General features: G+C 39.0%; 1 protein-coding gene across 1 annotated transcript in view; it reads left to right on the top strand.

The window, feature by feature from the left end:
• Positions 1-16338, top strand: part of EYA1 (EYA transcriptional coactivator and phosphatase 1) — a 155145-nt gene that overhangs the window by 80262 nt on the left and 58545 nt on the right. The window contains exons 5-8 of the mRNA XM_056485623.1: positions 7093-7173; positions 9054-9123; positions 9496-9641; positions 13750-13872. Coding sequence (XP_056341598.1) covers positions 7093-7173; positions 9054-9123; positions 9496-9641; positions 13750-13872 — 420 coding nt within the window. The remainder of the gene's footprint in view (positions 1-7092; positions 7174-9053; positions 9124-9495; positions 9642-13749; positions 13873-16338) is intronic.

A 16338-nucleotide genomic window follows, 5' to 3' on the forward strand; every position in this document is an offset into this window, starting at 1 on the left:
TATGTGCATCCATTTTTGACAGAGTCTGTATTTCAGTTTCCTCTGTAAGTTTTTCCTGAAAGAAAGGACCTCATTTAAGTGATAAGTTAATAGTAATACTAGCGCCCACAGGCATTTGAGGTAAACAAAATACTCGAAAGACAAATTACTTAAAAAAAAAAAAAAAAAAAAAGGAAAATTTTAGAAGCACCACAATTTTTTTTTGAAAGCTTCTCATGTAGGTGTTCATAGCACATGCTGTTTCAGACTGTGGATGAGGCATGGTAGTGTGAGAGCACCCCCTGAATGTGTCTGAGGGTCCCAGAGCTCCACATGCACAGTGGTTGTGCACAGGCTGTGGGGTTTCAAGGACCTGTGAGGATGTCCAGTACTTTACTGAAAACTATCCACAACTCATCATTCTGGGGTGGTGTCTTTCCCGTGGGACCAGCCTGTTGTGCACGTGTGTGTACAGTTGTGTGATTCCATACGGAAATGTCAAATGGAATGTCATGTGTAGTATGTCTGGCCAGTAATAATGATGAGAAGGAAATCCAGTCCCAGCTGTCACTGTGCAGATACAGAAGCTACAGAAGTAGAACATCTTAGTCAAAGATCACACCTTAATAGGGTGGTATTTGAAGAGCCTTAGCAACTTCAGATTTGTGGCTTGATGATTTAGCATTTGCATTTGCATCTTATAATTTTCTGATGGATTTTGCTTGTCCCAAGTAGATAAAAAAGCATGAATCTTGGTTACACTTTGGGGTTAGCCATGTCATTTGAGCCCTGGTCAGTGAGTGAAGTACCTGTGTCTCCAGGTTTGATGAAACAAGCTAGGGAATTTGCTGCTGCTGGAGGGGAATGGAAGCTAGCACTATCCCTCTTTGTCCACATTAATTTGGCTTTAAGTCTGTCAGTCCAGGAGTTCAGACACTGGCCAAATGTAGAGCATATTATTTCCTATTTCTGAAAAGTCCCACCTGCTTTGTTGTTGTTCTTCTGTCTTCATGAGATAGTCCTGTGTCTTGTACACCTAAATGGCAGAGCAGGCTTGACTTCTCCATGCTGCTCTCTTGTCCACTGGAAGACCTCCATGTTCCCAGGAGGTAGTGAAAACAACCTTCTTTGCCCTTAATGGCTGGGCCTGTGATGTTTTGTGGTCATTTTGTCAGGATTTGGTTAAAGAATATGAATACTGTTTGTGAACACTGCAAATTGTTAAACATGTGCATGGTCAGATTCCCAGTTGAAAAGAGGGAAAAAAAAAAAGGAAATAGAATAGTCCATGAAACTTCTAAAAGGATTGGTTTTGGATGTATGCTTCCTCCATTTTCAGAGGAGAGATACAAACATTTGGTGTAATTAGGCAGGTGAGTGTGAAGGGATAAGAACCTTAGTTTGACTCAGATGCTCTCATCTCCCAGCTGCAATGAATTTTAACCTATGACTGCACTTGTCAGATAAATATCCAAATTTAATCTTGCTTAGCAGCTACGAATACTGTTCACCCTTGTCTCTATCCAGATGTTTTTGAATTTTCTTTCTGATTTTACACTTAGAAGTGACACCATTTCTTTGTAAATTTATGGTTTTCAGTGCTAGATGAAGAGGTATGTTAAAGCTCTTTCACCTGAAATGCATAATGTAAGAGGAAGATGAGAGTCATGGGGGTGTATGTGGTAAAGTCTAAGTGTTAGCCACAGCCCAAATACTGGAGAAGTTTTGAAGCCTCTCACATCAGAGGAGGGGAGAGCAGGGAACAGTCTGGGCTTGAACTAGAATGTGCTGCTTTGAGCAGGGACTTTCTTTGAAAACCACACAAAAATTTAGGCTGGAAATTACCTTCTGGTAGTTTCCAGACAATGAGATTCAGGAAGAGTTCTCTGCTTTGAGAAGCAGTAACAAGTAAGTTTATCAGGCTTCATGGTCAGAAGCTGATGATTTGATAATCTGTGATAGAGACAGTAACATCCTGGATAGGAATGAGCATAATTGAGTAACCTGTAACCTTTTTATAATTGCAAGATTCTTCACTACAAACAGAGGATTGTTTGAATAAAATAATGGAAAATAACATCAGCTTAGAGTTTCAAGGTAGAATTTTTGTCTTCCTGTTAGTACAAATTATCTTTATGCTTCCAGGTGAACTTTGGGCTTCTATAGTGAGTACAGAAAGAAGATGGTGTCAAGCAAAACAGTGTGTGAATAGCAATTGATACATAAAGCATTTAATCAATATTTAAATGGTGTTTAGTAACTACTGTTGTTTGAACATAAAACCAGCCAAAATAGGGCAAGATGTTTTTATATATGTCTATAAACAAACTAACCACCGCATTTACTTTGTTGAGTTTTTTGTAGCCCATGAACACTGAGAGCTGTCAGCCAGGAATATAATTTCATTTTGCCCACTTTTTTGTAAAATACAAAGAATATAACATCATAGTGTTAATTCAGTCTTAAAGCTGCAAAATTAAAACCAGTTTAATGTTGGGCATATTTGCAATATTTCTGTTCTGATTTAATGTCTATGGCATAGCTGTTAATGAAGTTGAGTTCAATAGAGCAAGCCTTACATGTATTTAATGTAATAAAAGCAATTTTTAAAAGACATTTTAAAAGACATTTTAAAATGTTACTTTTTGCATGCTTGAAAGTGCAAATCTTAATGAGATATTCCTACAATTTCTGTGCTAGGAGTAGCTAAATATTAGGTCTCCAAGTCCTTATTTAAAATAGGCAGCATCTCATTCCTTGTAACACAGTTTACTGATCTGTATACCAGGAACTGCATGACAAGCTGTGAACTCAGAAAGTTGTTACTTGGCCAATGAACCACATGAACTTGTGGGTTCTGGTCTGAAGTTCTCTCTCTCAATAGAGCTCAGAAACTGCCATGTAAGTAATTTTTTAACCACCTTTTGCTATACAGCTGACAAAACAGGGCACATTGCACTTGCAGTCTCTGAGTTCCTTTAAAAGAAAAATCTTAACAATCTGTATAACATTAGATCAGCAATTGTGATATCTCTGAATTTTTTTGCTTTTTTCTCCAAGTTAGCACTTGTTCTATTAGCTACTCCTATTTTTTCTACTGTTTTGTGTGTTTTCTTACACAGTTTCTTTTTAAGTCTTTTTAGAATCTCACAAATGACTAGAAACAAAAAATAAGGGGAAAAAAATCTCTTTGTTGACATAGTTTCTTAACCTCCTTGATATATAAACCAAATCTATATCACTAGTTCTAAATAAACATTGGCTTCTTGCAGCAGATTGAGAAGACATTAGTCTGCTTCTTGAACTTCTTTATTGATAATCTATTACATGAGTGGTTTGGGTGGCACTAAACCTTAGTAGTACATTGCTAAATCAGAGTCTCTAGAATTCAAGTCTGATGATTCTGCACCTCTGTAAAGGTCAGTTTTGATAAAGGAGCAGCAGAAATGGGAACTTTTCCTGTGTCATTTTCCACGGTCTCTGCCACATGAGCATGGTGTTGGCTGTTACTGGCAAGCTTGCAATGTGTGCTGTCTAGATGTGGCAATATTCCCACTCTTTTCCCAGTGTCATCTTGTGAAAGCTTAGGACATGTCACAGAATGTTGATTGTCATGGAAAATGTGAAGAGCTGAAATCCAGAGCACCCATAAGCAGCATGTGGCAGGGCCAGAGCTGTGCCCACCCAAAGCCTGGCTTCCTTGGACAGCTCCATATGTCTCTCTATCATAGATATGGATGACTCATGTGCTGCTGAGAGACTGTGAGACTTGTATTTTTAGGATATCCCCTTGCAGTTCCCTTTCCCCTGTGACTCCAGGGTGAAATATGCTCCATTGCAGGTCAGTTCTGCCTTAGACAAACAAGAGCCCTTCCTTTGCAGTAAGATCACGTGTAAATATTTCCAACAGCTAAACCCATGGCTATTCTTCTCCATTTATTTCTTTGTATAGCACCATTTCAATGTGCTTAGGCTGATGGAAGGAAATATGCAGTAATTTTCAGGCATTTTGATTAAAGTGCTTAGGGAATGGAGAGTTTTTCTGTACCTATTCATCTTTATTAAATTCCCAACTGTCTGTGACACGAAGGTTCATTAAGGTTGTGGCTGTTTCTAAAGACAGCATTCTAGGGCATATTTATTATCACCCAAGTAATGAGTATCCAGATCCAGGGATCCAGGAATAAAGGGAACATCCTTTCTTATATCCTGGTTTTTTTATATATATTCAGGAGATAAAACAGCTGAGAGAGAAGACATAAAGTTTTTTATGAAAAATTAGTGAGCACCTCAGTCAGCAACTAGAATTCCTTCACGTGAAGACAGCACTGCATTGTATTTCATATGTTTTCCTGTATCTTCAAAAGTAGTATGTGTAGTAAACAACATTCAATTTAAAACTATGTTGCACAGAAGTATTGCTCATTAATCATAGAGACAAAAATTAAATTTTGATGATGTTTTTCTGGAAATGGTATCTTGAACAAGGATCCAAATAGATGCTCAAATGCTCATCCAACCTGTCCTTGAACATTTTGAGTGATGGGGCAGCCACAGCTCCTCTGGGCAACCTGTTCCTGTGCCTCACCACGCTCAGAGTAAAGAATTTCTTCCTGTTATCTAATCTAAACCTACTGTCTTTCCCTTTGGATCCATTCTCCCTTTTCCTGTCACTACATCTTCTTGTGAAAGGTCCTTCTCCATCTTAACTGTGGGAACTCTTCAGGTACTGGAAGGTCACAATTAGGTCACCCCAAAACCTTTTCTAGGCTCAACAATCCCAAATCTCTTAGCCTTTCCTTGCAGGGAAGGTGCTCCACCCCTCTAATCATCTTGGTGTCCCTCCTCTGGGCTTGTTCCAACAGGTCCATGTCCTTCCTGTGCTGGATGCAGCAGTACTCCCAGTGGTGTCTCAGAGAGCAGGGGGCAGAATCGCCTCCCTTGCACTGCTGGCCACACTGCATTTGATGCAGCTCAGGGTGCAGTTGGGCTTTCTGGGCTGCTAATGGACATTTCCATCTCTCACCTAACTCGTCATCCATCAGAAATCCCAAATTCTTTTTAGAAGGGCTGCTTTTTATCTGGAACAACTGACACTATACTTCTCTATATTGCATGAGGTACTTCAGTCTAGTTCTCAGGCTGCTAATTTGCAGTGATCCAAAAATGAAGAATATGGAATATTGTTTTTCCAGTAGAGAAGAGGAAGAGTTTGGAGAAAGCACATATTGAAAACTGCCACCCTTTGCTCCAGGTTAGGTTGATGTGTCTTATCTTCCTCTCTTTTCTCCCACCACAGATACCAGCTATAGAGGAAAGCATCTTTCATTGTTATTCCCAAAGTACAATTGCATCAAGGAAATTAGATTCAGAAGACTTGCAATTTCTTGGGAAACTTGAAGTAGTCTATGAGAGAAGTATGGGTCTGACTGTTAGCTATGATAACCTAAGAAAAAGCAGAAGATAATGTAGATGCTATAATTTTTCATATCTAGATTGACAAACTGTTGAACATGTGATAAATGTCTGGTAGTTTCTGAAAAATTACTTGTGATAGACACTTTGCAATAAATATTTCACCGTATCTGGGTGTTAGACTTTTCGTATTTAGTCATTTAATGGATGGTGAATAACTTAGATGCTGTATTTTTAAGAAATACCTTTATATTGGAGTTACAATTGAGATCACGAGTGCACTTTTGGAGTGAACCTCGTGGCCACCTTTTCTTACACGGTAATTCTCCTTAGGGAGTCTCTTGGACTTCACTTGTTTCAAAAAAGCTGCTTTGCAGAAGTGCAGCTGATGTTCTCAAGCTGAATAACTGCTCCCAAAACTGCCCAACCTCTGGACACTGGGCACTGCCCCAACCATTTCACTTAATGAAACTTTCCTTAATGGACTGTTTTGCTTGTTAATGCAGACACAGCAGAGTTCTATGTGCAGCTAAGCATTGACTTCCCAAGTTTAGCAGACAAAATGCTGCATGAGAGTCAAAAGAAAATAATGGACAATTAGTAAAATCTTGAGAGATTTCTTTCAAATTCCATGGAGGGGGCTTGGTGAAAGAAATAGACATGCAGAAATAAGAATGTGGATTGGCAATGAAAGGAAAGATCTTTTGTGAAAAGAGGAAAATCCCTCTGCCTCACCTTTTTCAAACTTGGTACCAAAGGTTTCTGCTAGTGATGGTTGTAATTCCTGAACACACATGTATAGACAGACTATATAGGGGGTAGCTATTGGTGCCTATTTTGCATCCATGCCAACTCAGCCCCATCCTTGCTCTTTGGATCAGGATACTGTCCTGATCTCAACATTACAGACTTTGCACTGGGCTGACAGAAAGGAGAATTGTTTATTTACTTGAGGTTTTATTAGAAGTCGTTAATTGATTATTAATTATGAATCACCATGAGCCAGGCAATAATCTCTTGGTCCTTTTTTGTTTTTTTACTCTCAGACAGCTGCATTATGTTGTGGATGCAGAGGGATAAAATGTAAAAGCATTCTTTGAAGTATTTGGTGAGGACTGTGTCCTCTTTTTATATTCAGGGTTGTTGAGTATAAAGTTGGTTTTAATTTTGAGAGGAGAAATCCACCACAAAAAAAGTGTTTTACTTCATCACAAATTCTTAAATTTTCTCTGAAAAATTATTTAATTTGGAACAAAATTTGAACAGCCCTCAGCGAAAACAGTTTAAAAATTATTTGCTCTTTTGTCTTATTCAATTTGCTGTCTTTCAAGCCTGTAAATACTGTGTGACCTGATCTAAATGTGGATCCTTATTGTTGGGTCTACAGGATTAAGAGGAATCAGGACAGGTGCAGAGAGTTGCATGGGGACTTCTGGTTTGTTACAGTGGCTCTTATTCCTTGGGGACAGGAATAACCCTCTTGGTCATCTTATATTTATGTATAAATCATAACTGCCAGTATTTTGCACTGTTTGTATACACAAATACATAAAATGCAAAATATTGATAGCCATGATTTAGACCATTTTTTGGCAGATTTTTGCTTTATTGAGTTTGTGTTTGTAGTGAGTGTGTGTGCATGTGCCTGCAAGAATATTAGGAGCATATAGAATATTTTCTGTTTATATTTCTATATAGTCAAAACAGAACCAATGAACAGCAGTGAGATCGCTACTACTACTACCACAGACGGGTCTTTAGACAATTTCTCAGGATCAGGTAAGGAGTAAACAAATGTTTTAAGCTCAGAATTTTTTTTCATTTATTATTTTATTGTCCCACGTGGTCTAAACCTGTGCAGCTCTCTTAAAAAGCCTTTTGTACTTTCCAGCTTATGCCTATTTCTGTTCATTTTAATCTAAGTCAACAGGAGTTTTCCCCAAGTAATGAGCATTACAGTATCAGGCTTATTAATGTCTATTGGTACCTTTGGTGGGAGTCTCACTAGGGAGTATTCTTACTTTTTTTAAGAGTAATTACTTTTGTACAGAGCAATTACTTTTTTTTTTTTTTCTGTGACTAGACATACATGCCTCTGTGATTATTATTCAAATTGAGGGGTAGGTCTTCTTCACTTACTGTAATGTATTATTACCAAAGCATTCTTTTGTCAGGCTTCTTTTTTTAGAGAAAGCCAAATGCATCTTGGCTTCTGACATACAGGATACAAACATTGTGAGAACAATCTAAGGTTTTTGCTCCATTTTGCACACCTGTGGAATAACTGTGATATTTCTAGTACATTAAATCAAATCAGAAAAGGATCTAATATTATATTGTGGAATTACATTTCCATAGTAGCAGATTTTGACATCTCACAACCAGTCAGATTCCTGGTAGCCAGCCCTTTGCTGGTCTTGTCACAGCCTCCATTTTCTGCACAGGCAATTGAGTATGAAAGCATCAAGCCTGAAAGCCCAAAGAAAGGTTTCTAAGGTATTTTAATTCTCTGAAAGATGAAAATACGATGTGTACCTAATAGTAGCTATGTACATCTGTGGTGATCTGAATAAAGCTTGGACTGTAACATTTGGCATGTCTGCAACCTCACAGGCCACAATAAAGAAAAATGATCAGGTGTAGAAGGCACAGAAATGGTCTCCCTGCTCGCCCCCAGAGTGTAAAGATGATGGATTTTCGCTGTAGCTGGCCAGGAAGGGGGTAGCTGGCGAGGGGTAATTTTGCATGCCCTGTTTATTTCCAAGCAGTTAGCAATAAGGCCTGGTGTTTCTCGGGCTGTCTGATTTTACAGTAGTCTCATAACCCACCGCTGACCCTTCCTTTACAAAGGCTTCCAAGCCCACCTTGGGACCTAGAGGAGAAGTGACACCCTGACGGTAACCAGAAGGGCTCCCAAAAATACTGCCTGGAGCAGAGCAGCCAGGCTCTGAGCAGCACCCAGAAATGCTGACAGAAATGGGCTGTGTTTTTGGGAGGCTCCGTGTCAGCAGCACTGCTGGGGCAGCTCGGGGAGCAGCTCACAGCACTGCCTCCTCCATTGTGTTTCACTAACAGCATCTGCACCTTGGGCATCCTCATGCAATACTCATTTGAAGGGCTCAAAGCATTTGAGACAGCAGATAAGGTGGAAGAAAATAGAAGTGTAATAAGGTAATGCATAGTCTATATTAGGAATTTTACTTTTTTAAAAGAGGCGCGTGCTCTGAAGCGGGCCATGTGTTTTCAATCGAGGCATGCATAAAGCTCCTTCATAAAATGTAGGTCTTAAAAATTCTAAAAAGTTAATAAAATGTTGCACTTGAGATATCAACAATCCTTTGAAACTATGAAGGGAAATGTTTCCATTAGGAAATAGGTTGTTTGCATTGAAAATGTTGCCTGTGTGCAACCAAAGAATAAGCTATGGCTCAGGAATTGTACAAAGGGGCAATTTAGTATTTGAGATTTGCAATCAAGATTTTAATGTTAAGCATTCCTGTATAGTTCCTCATAAAATATTATTTTCTATCTAAGGTATCAATGATATTTGAATTTAATTAAAATCTTGTTAATACTCTGAAATTCTATTAGGAAAAATAATATTTATCTTTGGTGTGTGTATTTACACTTCTGTATGCTTTCTTTTCTCCTTGGTGCAGCAATTGGAAGCAGTGGTTTCAGCCCAAGACAAACACACCAGTTCTCCCCACCACAGATTTACCCTTCCAAGTATGATATCTTTTTAAAATAATAATAGTAGTAGTAATAATAATAACTGGAATAGGCAGATTTTAACCTCATTTAAAATAATAATTGAGTCCATCTGTTAAGCCATAATTTAAACCACAGCAGCTTCTAGGGAAAAAAATACTTTTTTTTTTAAAATGCTAAGAATGTATTTGAAAAATATTTGTAAAGTTCTAATTTCACTTATTCTTTTATTATTGATTTCTTATTGTTTTGTCTCTTAAAGTTTCTGTTGTCTAGCACAGCCTATTTATGTGTTAATGAAGCAGCAGGATTATAATAAGTCCAAAATAAGCACAGGCATGTCTGTCTAATGCAATGTCTGTCCTATTTTCTGTCATTTGTCATCAATAGCAGACCCTACCCCCATATTCTTCCTACCCCATCCTCACAAACGATGGCTGCGTACGGGCAGACACAGTTTCCAGCGGGAATGCAGCAAGCTACAGCCTATGCCACCTACCCCCAGCCCGGACAGCCCTATGGAATCCCTTCCTATGGTAAGAAATCACCACCAGCTCCTTCCATTCCTCAGGTAAATGGGTTCTTAGGTCAAGACTGTGTGACCCTTGGGTCAGTACTTAGTGGGACAGCTGTGCTCTAGAGCATTTCTTGTGGAAGGCTGTTAATTTTCCCACCTTGGAGTGAGTGATGCTTTATGTATTAAAGAGCTGAAAAGGTACTCAAGAAGATGAGCCCATTTCAGGATCAGGGGAGAGGTTCATTAGCTTTTTGTTGGTGACATCAAAAATACAGCAGTGAAGTGGGAAAAGAGATCTTGGGGTTTCCATGGCACAGGCCAGCTCCTGGTGACTTGCTCAGGGCTCTGCTCCCCAGCTGTGGTGAGGTTACATCAGGATGTAAAAGTCTGAATTTCAGCTCATAGTTTACTAGAACCCAGATGAATCTGCAAGGTTGCGCTGATTTTCAGCAGGCAAAAAAAAAAAAAAAAAAAAAAAAAAACCTGATTCAAAAATGCCTCCATCAAAAAAAAATCTCACTTTCCAATGTTTTAAACCTCCCTGGAGGTGAAAATTGAGGTAAATTGCCACTAAAGCTCTGTCTGCCTGATGAAGGCGATAGTACTAAGTAGCAAATATTCCCCAAAAAATTTAATTTAAAAACAAGCTGCAATGGGTGAGACCATTTTCCTGCCAGACTGTCTGCTGGCAGACCACATAGCAGTGCAGCAGCAAGGATGCATTATTAGAAAATAGGCCTTATATTCCTCTGGGGGAATATATTAAAAATATACAATCCACATGCTTTGAGCGGTATATTTTGTAAAAATACGTTCAGATAATGTAAGTTTTATACCAAAAAGACAAAACTCACCATGCAAGCTGTTCACTTTAAAATTGTTAAAAGTTTTAAGTGCAAAAATGGTGAATCTCTCATCTTGAAGTCTGCAAGTTGAAAATCCACTGGATCTCAAGTATATCCTAAGGCAGACTATGGTGGACACTAGGTAAAGGAAATACATTATTTTCCCCCTTACTTTAAAATAGGTTTCTAAGTATAAACTGGATGTTCCAGTTTCAGTTCAAATACACATATTTTAAACTTATACTATGAGATGGGGAGTTTTGGACACACACACACACACACAGAGACACACACACACACACACACACACAGATAAACACAAGAGCCCCTGTTGCTGATGAGAGCTTGTCTGCTAATTCCATCTGGACCAGGTGGGATGATAACAGACAACCCTTTTCCCCACCCTGCTTTTGTTGACCTATTTCTCCTGTGGACACCTTGTGTTCATACTTGGCTGACTGCTAGGCTTGGGCAGCCCAAACAGTGACTTTTTTGTTTTTCACTTGGTTCCTCTGGATTAAATCCTGACCTCACTGAAGTCAGCTCTAAAATTCCCACTGACTTCAGCCAGGCCTTGATTTCACTACTTGAGTTTAGCTGTCTCACTGTCGTCGGAGCTGTAATTGAGAGTTGCTTTACTTGGCAACTGCTTGTGGGGGTTAACATGCTTGCCTGCTCTTTTGTTTTGGTTTGGTTTTTTGCCTAGTCCATCCCCCATGCCTAGGATTTCAGATAAATTTGCAATGTTTTACATTGCAGAGCTACTTTTGACCACTGAAATCCTCAGCTCTTGAGCCAAGAGGATTTTTACGTGTTTTGTTCTTTTCAGACTTGTGCCTTGTGGCTGGTGCTAAGGTGCTCCTTGCTGATGTACTTTATTAGAGTAATATTTAAAAGCAAGTAACTATTAAAAAGTTTTGGGACTTACCATGTATTTTTGCATATATAAGGTATGCCATATAATATGTGCTCCCAAATGAAACTGGGGAGCATTAGGACCCTCATTTGCAATGGGCAAGAGCTGAAGCTTTGCTTAGAGCCTAAATTCTACTCTTTGATCTGCAGTTTAGACCCATGTACCCTCTGTCTTGCCTTTCTTTCATCTAGGCAGAAATCTTGCAGCAGCATAAAAGGAGAAGACTTAGGTGTATGTGAAAGGAAAAAATTAGTTGAGGCCTCTTTCTTTTTGTTTCTTTACTCAGTGTCTGCAGGAAGAAAGAGTATTCACAGGGTCCTGTATAAGCCTGCCTCAAGTTTTCTCTCTAGAGTGGAGTTTGGGAAGGTGCTGTCTCAACTGTACCTCTAGCCTCTTCATTTTTCCAGCTCCCCACCTCCACAGCCATGCAGCCATGCAGGCAGGAAGGGGGGTGGAGGGGAATGCCATTGACATCTGCTGCCCTGGGGCTCCTGGCTCTGCTTCATCTGCAAAGCCCCTGAGGAGGCTGGAGAATTTCCTGAAGCTCTTTCCTCCTGCCTGCTCCAGCACCAGCATCTAGCAAAGGCTTTGCTTACCAACTTCTTTACTTTCCAGATCCTGGTAGTCCTCTTGTGTCACTGTCCCTCCCCACTTCCTTGAGTACATTAGACTTGGGAGAAGGGAGCATCAGGGTTTGATGAGTGAAGGATTTCTGGATGAGAGCAAGTGTGAGAGTAAGTCCCAGGAGATGAAAGGCTCTTCATAGCATGGAGGTTTGCAAAAGGGCATGTCAGTGCCAAGTTGTCTTCACTCAAGTGGCATCCTCCTACTGCTGCTTTTGATCATCTCCTCCTGCTCTGTCTGAGATGGAGAGCTGGATCAGGCTGTTAAAGCAAATTTAGACTACAAATTTACTGCTTGATTTAGGTAAACTTTCTCTAAACCATATTTAATCAGCGTTTCAGAAGTCCTTAAACACACAACAAATAGGGATTGTTGATATCAAACCATCCATAGCAGGACTTTCCCCTTGGGAATGAGGTGTCAAGATTTGTCATTCGAACTGCTTAATTGTAACATGAAACAGAAGAATCAAGTAAGCATCAGAGAAAAACAAGCAAACAGGTTTAGCTCAGCAGTTAGAAGGTCTGGCAGAAGGAATTAAGGTTAATTAATGACAACAGTTGAAAAATAATTACGTAGATGGTAGGAAATATGCTGCCATTTGTGTATAGGGAGGTATTGAAGATTTGCCAACACAGTAACTTCTGAGCCTTCTCCTACCTTGAAACATTGTTGAATACTTTCTAAAGAAAAATCCAAACAGGAAATGGACTTAGATTAACAGTGATTTTTCAAAGGAATGTTACTAATTCACACTTAGTTAATTCAGTTCAAATATTGTTGGTTTCTGAACAATGAGGTCTCACTGAATGCCACAGTGAAACCTAAGAATATTGTATCACTTTTCCATTAGTTTGGCTAGAATTATTTTTAAATGGTAGTTCATGTTGGGACAACCTTCTAATTAAAACTAAGAGGCTGAATTGTGTGCATTTCCTCAGTCTTTTGCTTGCTGATATTTGCTTGCTCATTGCCTTACAAATTGAGAGAAGAATCACTGAAACTGGGCAGCAAGTCATTCATTGATCAGACTTTGGATTCTTTTATAACTAAATTTAGAAATGAGAGAGTAATGTGGTGTGTAATGGATTTCTCTGTCAGTGCAGATTAATGACTCTGCTGTGTTTTTCCCAGTTTAGGAGATTGCTTCAGGAATAGTTCCTGTCTCTTAGGTGCTTATTTGTTAAGAACTGAATTAGTGTTTAATTACATTTGAAAAAGCATTGCACTTAATACTGCTAGTTCCCTTTATCCACTTCTAATTCTTTAAAAAACCATTCTTGGAGCTGTGTAATTTTCATGTAGGAATACTATACAATGCAATTCTCAGTTATGTCGTTAATGGGTAGATGGCAGGAGAGCTTGGCTATGCTATGCTTCATTAAATTCATATAAAGTTGCTAATCTACCTCTGTGTAATGTCATGAATATATGGAAAAGTTTGCCTCTGGCAGGAAAGGAAAAAAGGAATAATGCAACTTCCTGTTCATGTATAAATTTCTTTTGCAGTTATTGGAAACACAGTTTTGAATTTAACCTCTCCCTGGTGAACTTCAGTTTTCAGTGTGCTTTTAGACTGCCCTTACCCTATAAATTGTGCATGCTCTCAGTATTTGTCCTCTCAGGCAATAGTATGTATATGTTAAAATGGCTGTTAATTAAGTGATTGTATTTTCCATCCCTGTTTGAATATGAACAAATAGATTTGCTGTCACTAACTGATTTAGGTGCATTGTGGGCAGGCATCAAGACAGAAGGTGGATTGGCACAGTCACAGTCACCTGGACAGACAGGATTTCTAAGCTACGGTGCCAGCTTTAGCACACCTCAACCTGGACAGGCTCCCTATAGCTACCAGATGCAAGGTATGTATAAACAGATATTACCATTAATTAGATATAGCTAATGCTATGGTGGGGTTTTTTCCTCCTTATTTTGTTATATTCCTAGAATAAAAATGAATGTTTGCTTGAGCACTTAACTCTGATTTTATTGCAGTTGGAGATGAAATAATGATTGCCTTTGCTGAGAGAGCAACAGGCCAGCTCTCAGCAGTTTGGAAGATCCCTTGCTTCATTAAATTTTAAATAGTGAAGTGTTTTAGTGTTATTACAGTAAAAAATGTGTCTCTGAATAGCAATAGTTAAGCAAATATGAATGAGACAAAGCTAGTCCTGTAAAACGTGACAGGATTATGAATTTAGGAAGTGCCAAATATAATTTGACACCTGAGCGTGTTCGAGGAGGGAGAAGATAAAAATACCTACTGCAGCTGTGGAGGTAGCTAAGTAATGATTGAAGTCTGTTTCTTTGAAGTCTATTTAAAAGCTGTAAGTCTTTGTATGTGCAGGCTATTATTATCAATTATATTTTGTAGCTGTACTTGCCTGTTTAGTTTACTTAATGTCTTTCCACCTTGTTCTCCCAATTCCTTTCCCTCTTCTTTATTGAGAAGTCACTGGGTGTGCCTGGTTCTGGATTTTTCACTACTTAATGGATATTTTTAAAAAATCTTTGTTTACCAGAAATAGCTAATTTGGGATGTCTGCAGCAGGCCTTTTCACCCCTGAATTTGGCAGTAGGTATCAGGTGTGTTGCAGATTTTGGAGTTGTTAAAATAAGTCATCAATCACTGACAAGGACCACATTTTAAGTTTAGCACCTTTGTATATTATCAAGCTCAGTCTAAACTGTGTCACCAGGTAAACACTCTGTGAAATGTCTTGAGGCAGAAGTGCTTCCAGAGACTAAGTGAATAAGATTTTGCTTTTGTTCCAGTGTTAAGACTATATTGATCCAGTCCTTTGCTCAGACACAAGAGAGAATTTTTTGTTGCATTTTTTAAATCTTACTTTGAACTATATGTTGAGTAGCTCCATAGGGCAGAAGTGACCATCTGGCATCTGAAATATTGCTGACTTATAATGTGCTCTGACAAGCAAGAGGGACAGGACTAGAGCAGCATGTGGATTTTCATCTTCATGCTGAATGGTGATGATCTTCTCCTCATCACAGTAAATATAACCAAACAAGGTTACTGGTTTTGCTTTCTGCAGACAGCTGCACAAAAAAACTCAGACAACAAGCACACCTCCACATGTATCTCCCCCCCAAAAAAAACCCTGCCTCTCTGTAGGAGAGAGCTCATAATACCTGCCAGCAGTGGCTAAAATGAACTTCTAAATCAACATTTCAGCTTTTAAGGAACTGATAATTCACAGTTGCTAAGAAATGGTGTTATTAAAAATCATGTCTGTGCTGCCTATAATTTCTATTGCAGTAGTGCCTTCATGCCACAGTCATATACTGGAATCCTGTTGTGTTAACTTCCACAGACAAATAAAAATATAGTTCCCATAGAAGCTGGAGGCTAAAAATAAGCATGCAGGCTAGAAGAGCCTAATGAAACAATAAAGCTGACACTGTTTATGTATAATAAACAATTGGCACCCCATACTGGTTATCTAACAGCTCTAAAGGTGTTTTTTGTAGGATATTGAGCAGAGGGATGTCAATAAAAAGGGATTTTAGGCAGGACAGGGAAATAGTTTTGCAGATGTACATGGGAAACTCATTCAATAGAGGCAGGGGAAGAGGGAGCAGCATAGGATAACATAGAGAGTGCTTGGAAAATTCGAAGTGAATGCTGTATGTGAGTGCTGGCATTAGTAGTGCAAAGCTAGGACTCTGTCAATAGACTGCATAGAGTCTGCCATAAAGGGTATTGCTTTTTTTTTTTTTTTGCTATATGCAAAATCTGTGTAAGATCAGAACTGTCAAGCTCAGTGAAGGGTGACAGTTGTCAAGAGATGGAACAGTGAGATCTTGGAAAGCATTTCAGCTGTATACTTTGAAAGGCAAGGATCTTAAAATATTCTGGGAAAAGAAATATGTTAAAGATGACCCAGTTGTTAAGCTCTAATAAGAAAAGGATTTATTTAATGATGGAATTGTCTGCATGGCTTAGGGAGGAGGGAGTCTTAGCCTGGCTCTAGCTGTGCTGTCTTTGGGCTGAGAGCTGCCCACCTCGAAGTGAATGGATCACTGACAGTCTGGTTGGGCAGAAAAGCCACAGGTCAGAGATGGAGGGTCCCTGTGGTGTACATGTCCTTTCTGTTGTGCTCATAAACAGCACAGTGTGTGGGTGAGGGAAGGACTGGTCTTCTACAGAAATCTTAGAGATTAAAAATGGAGATAAGGAGAATCAAATTAAAGGACTGGTGGAGTTGTTAGTTGCTAAGTAGAAAAGAACCACATTGCTGAGCAGGTCTTTCTTGCAGTTAAATGTTTGACAATATATGTCTATACTATACATGAGAATATATGTCTTT

This window comes from Oenanthe melanoleuca, chromosome 2 (assembly GCF_029582105.1).
Source record: "Oenanthe melanoleuca isolate GR-GAL-2019-014 chromosome 2, OMel1.0, whole genome shotgun sequence".
In the NCBI taxonomy this organism is placed as follows: Eukaryota; Metazoa; Chordata; class Aves; order Passeriformes; family Muscicapidae; genus Oenanthe; species Oenanthe melanoleuca.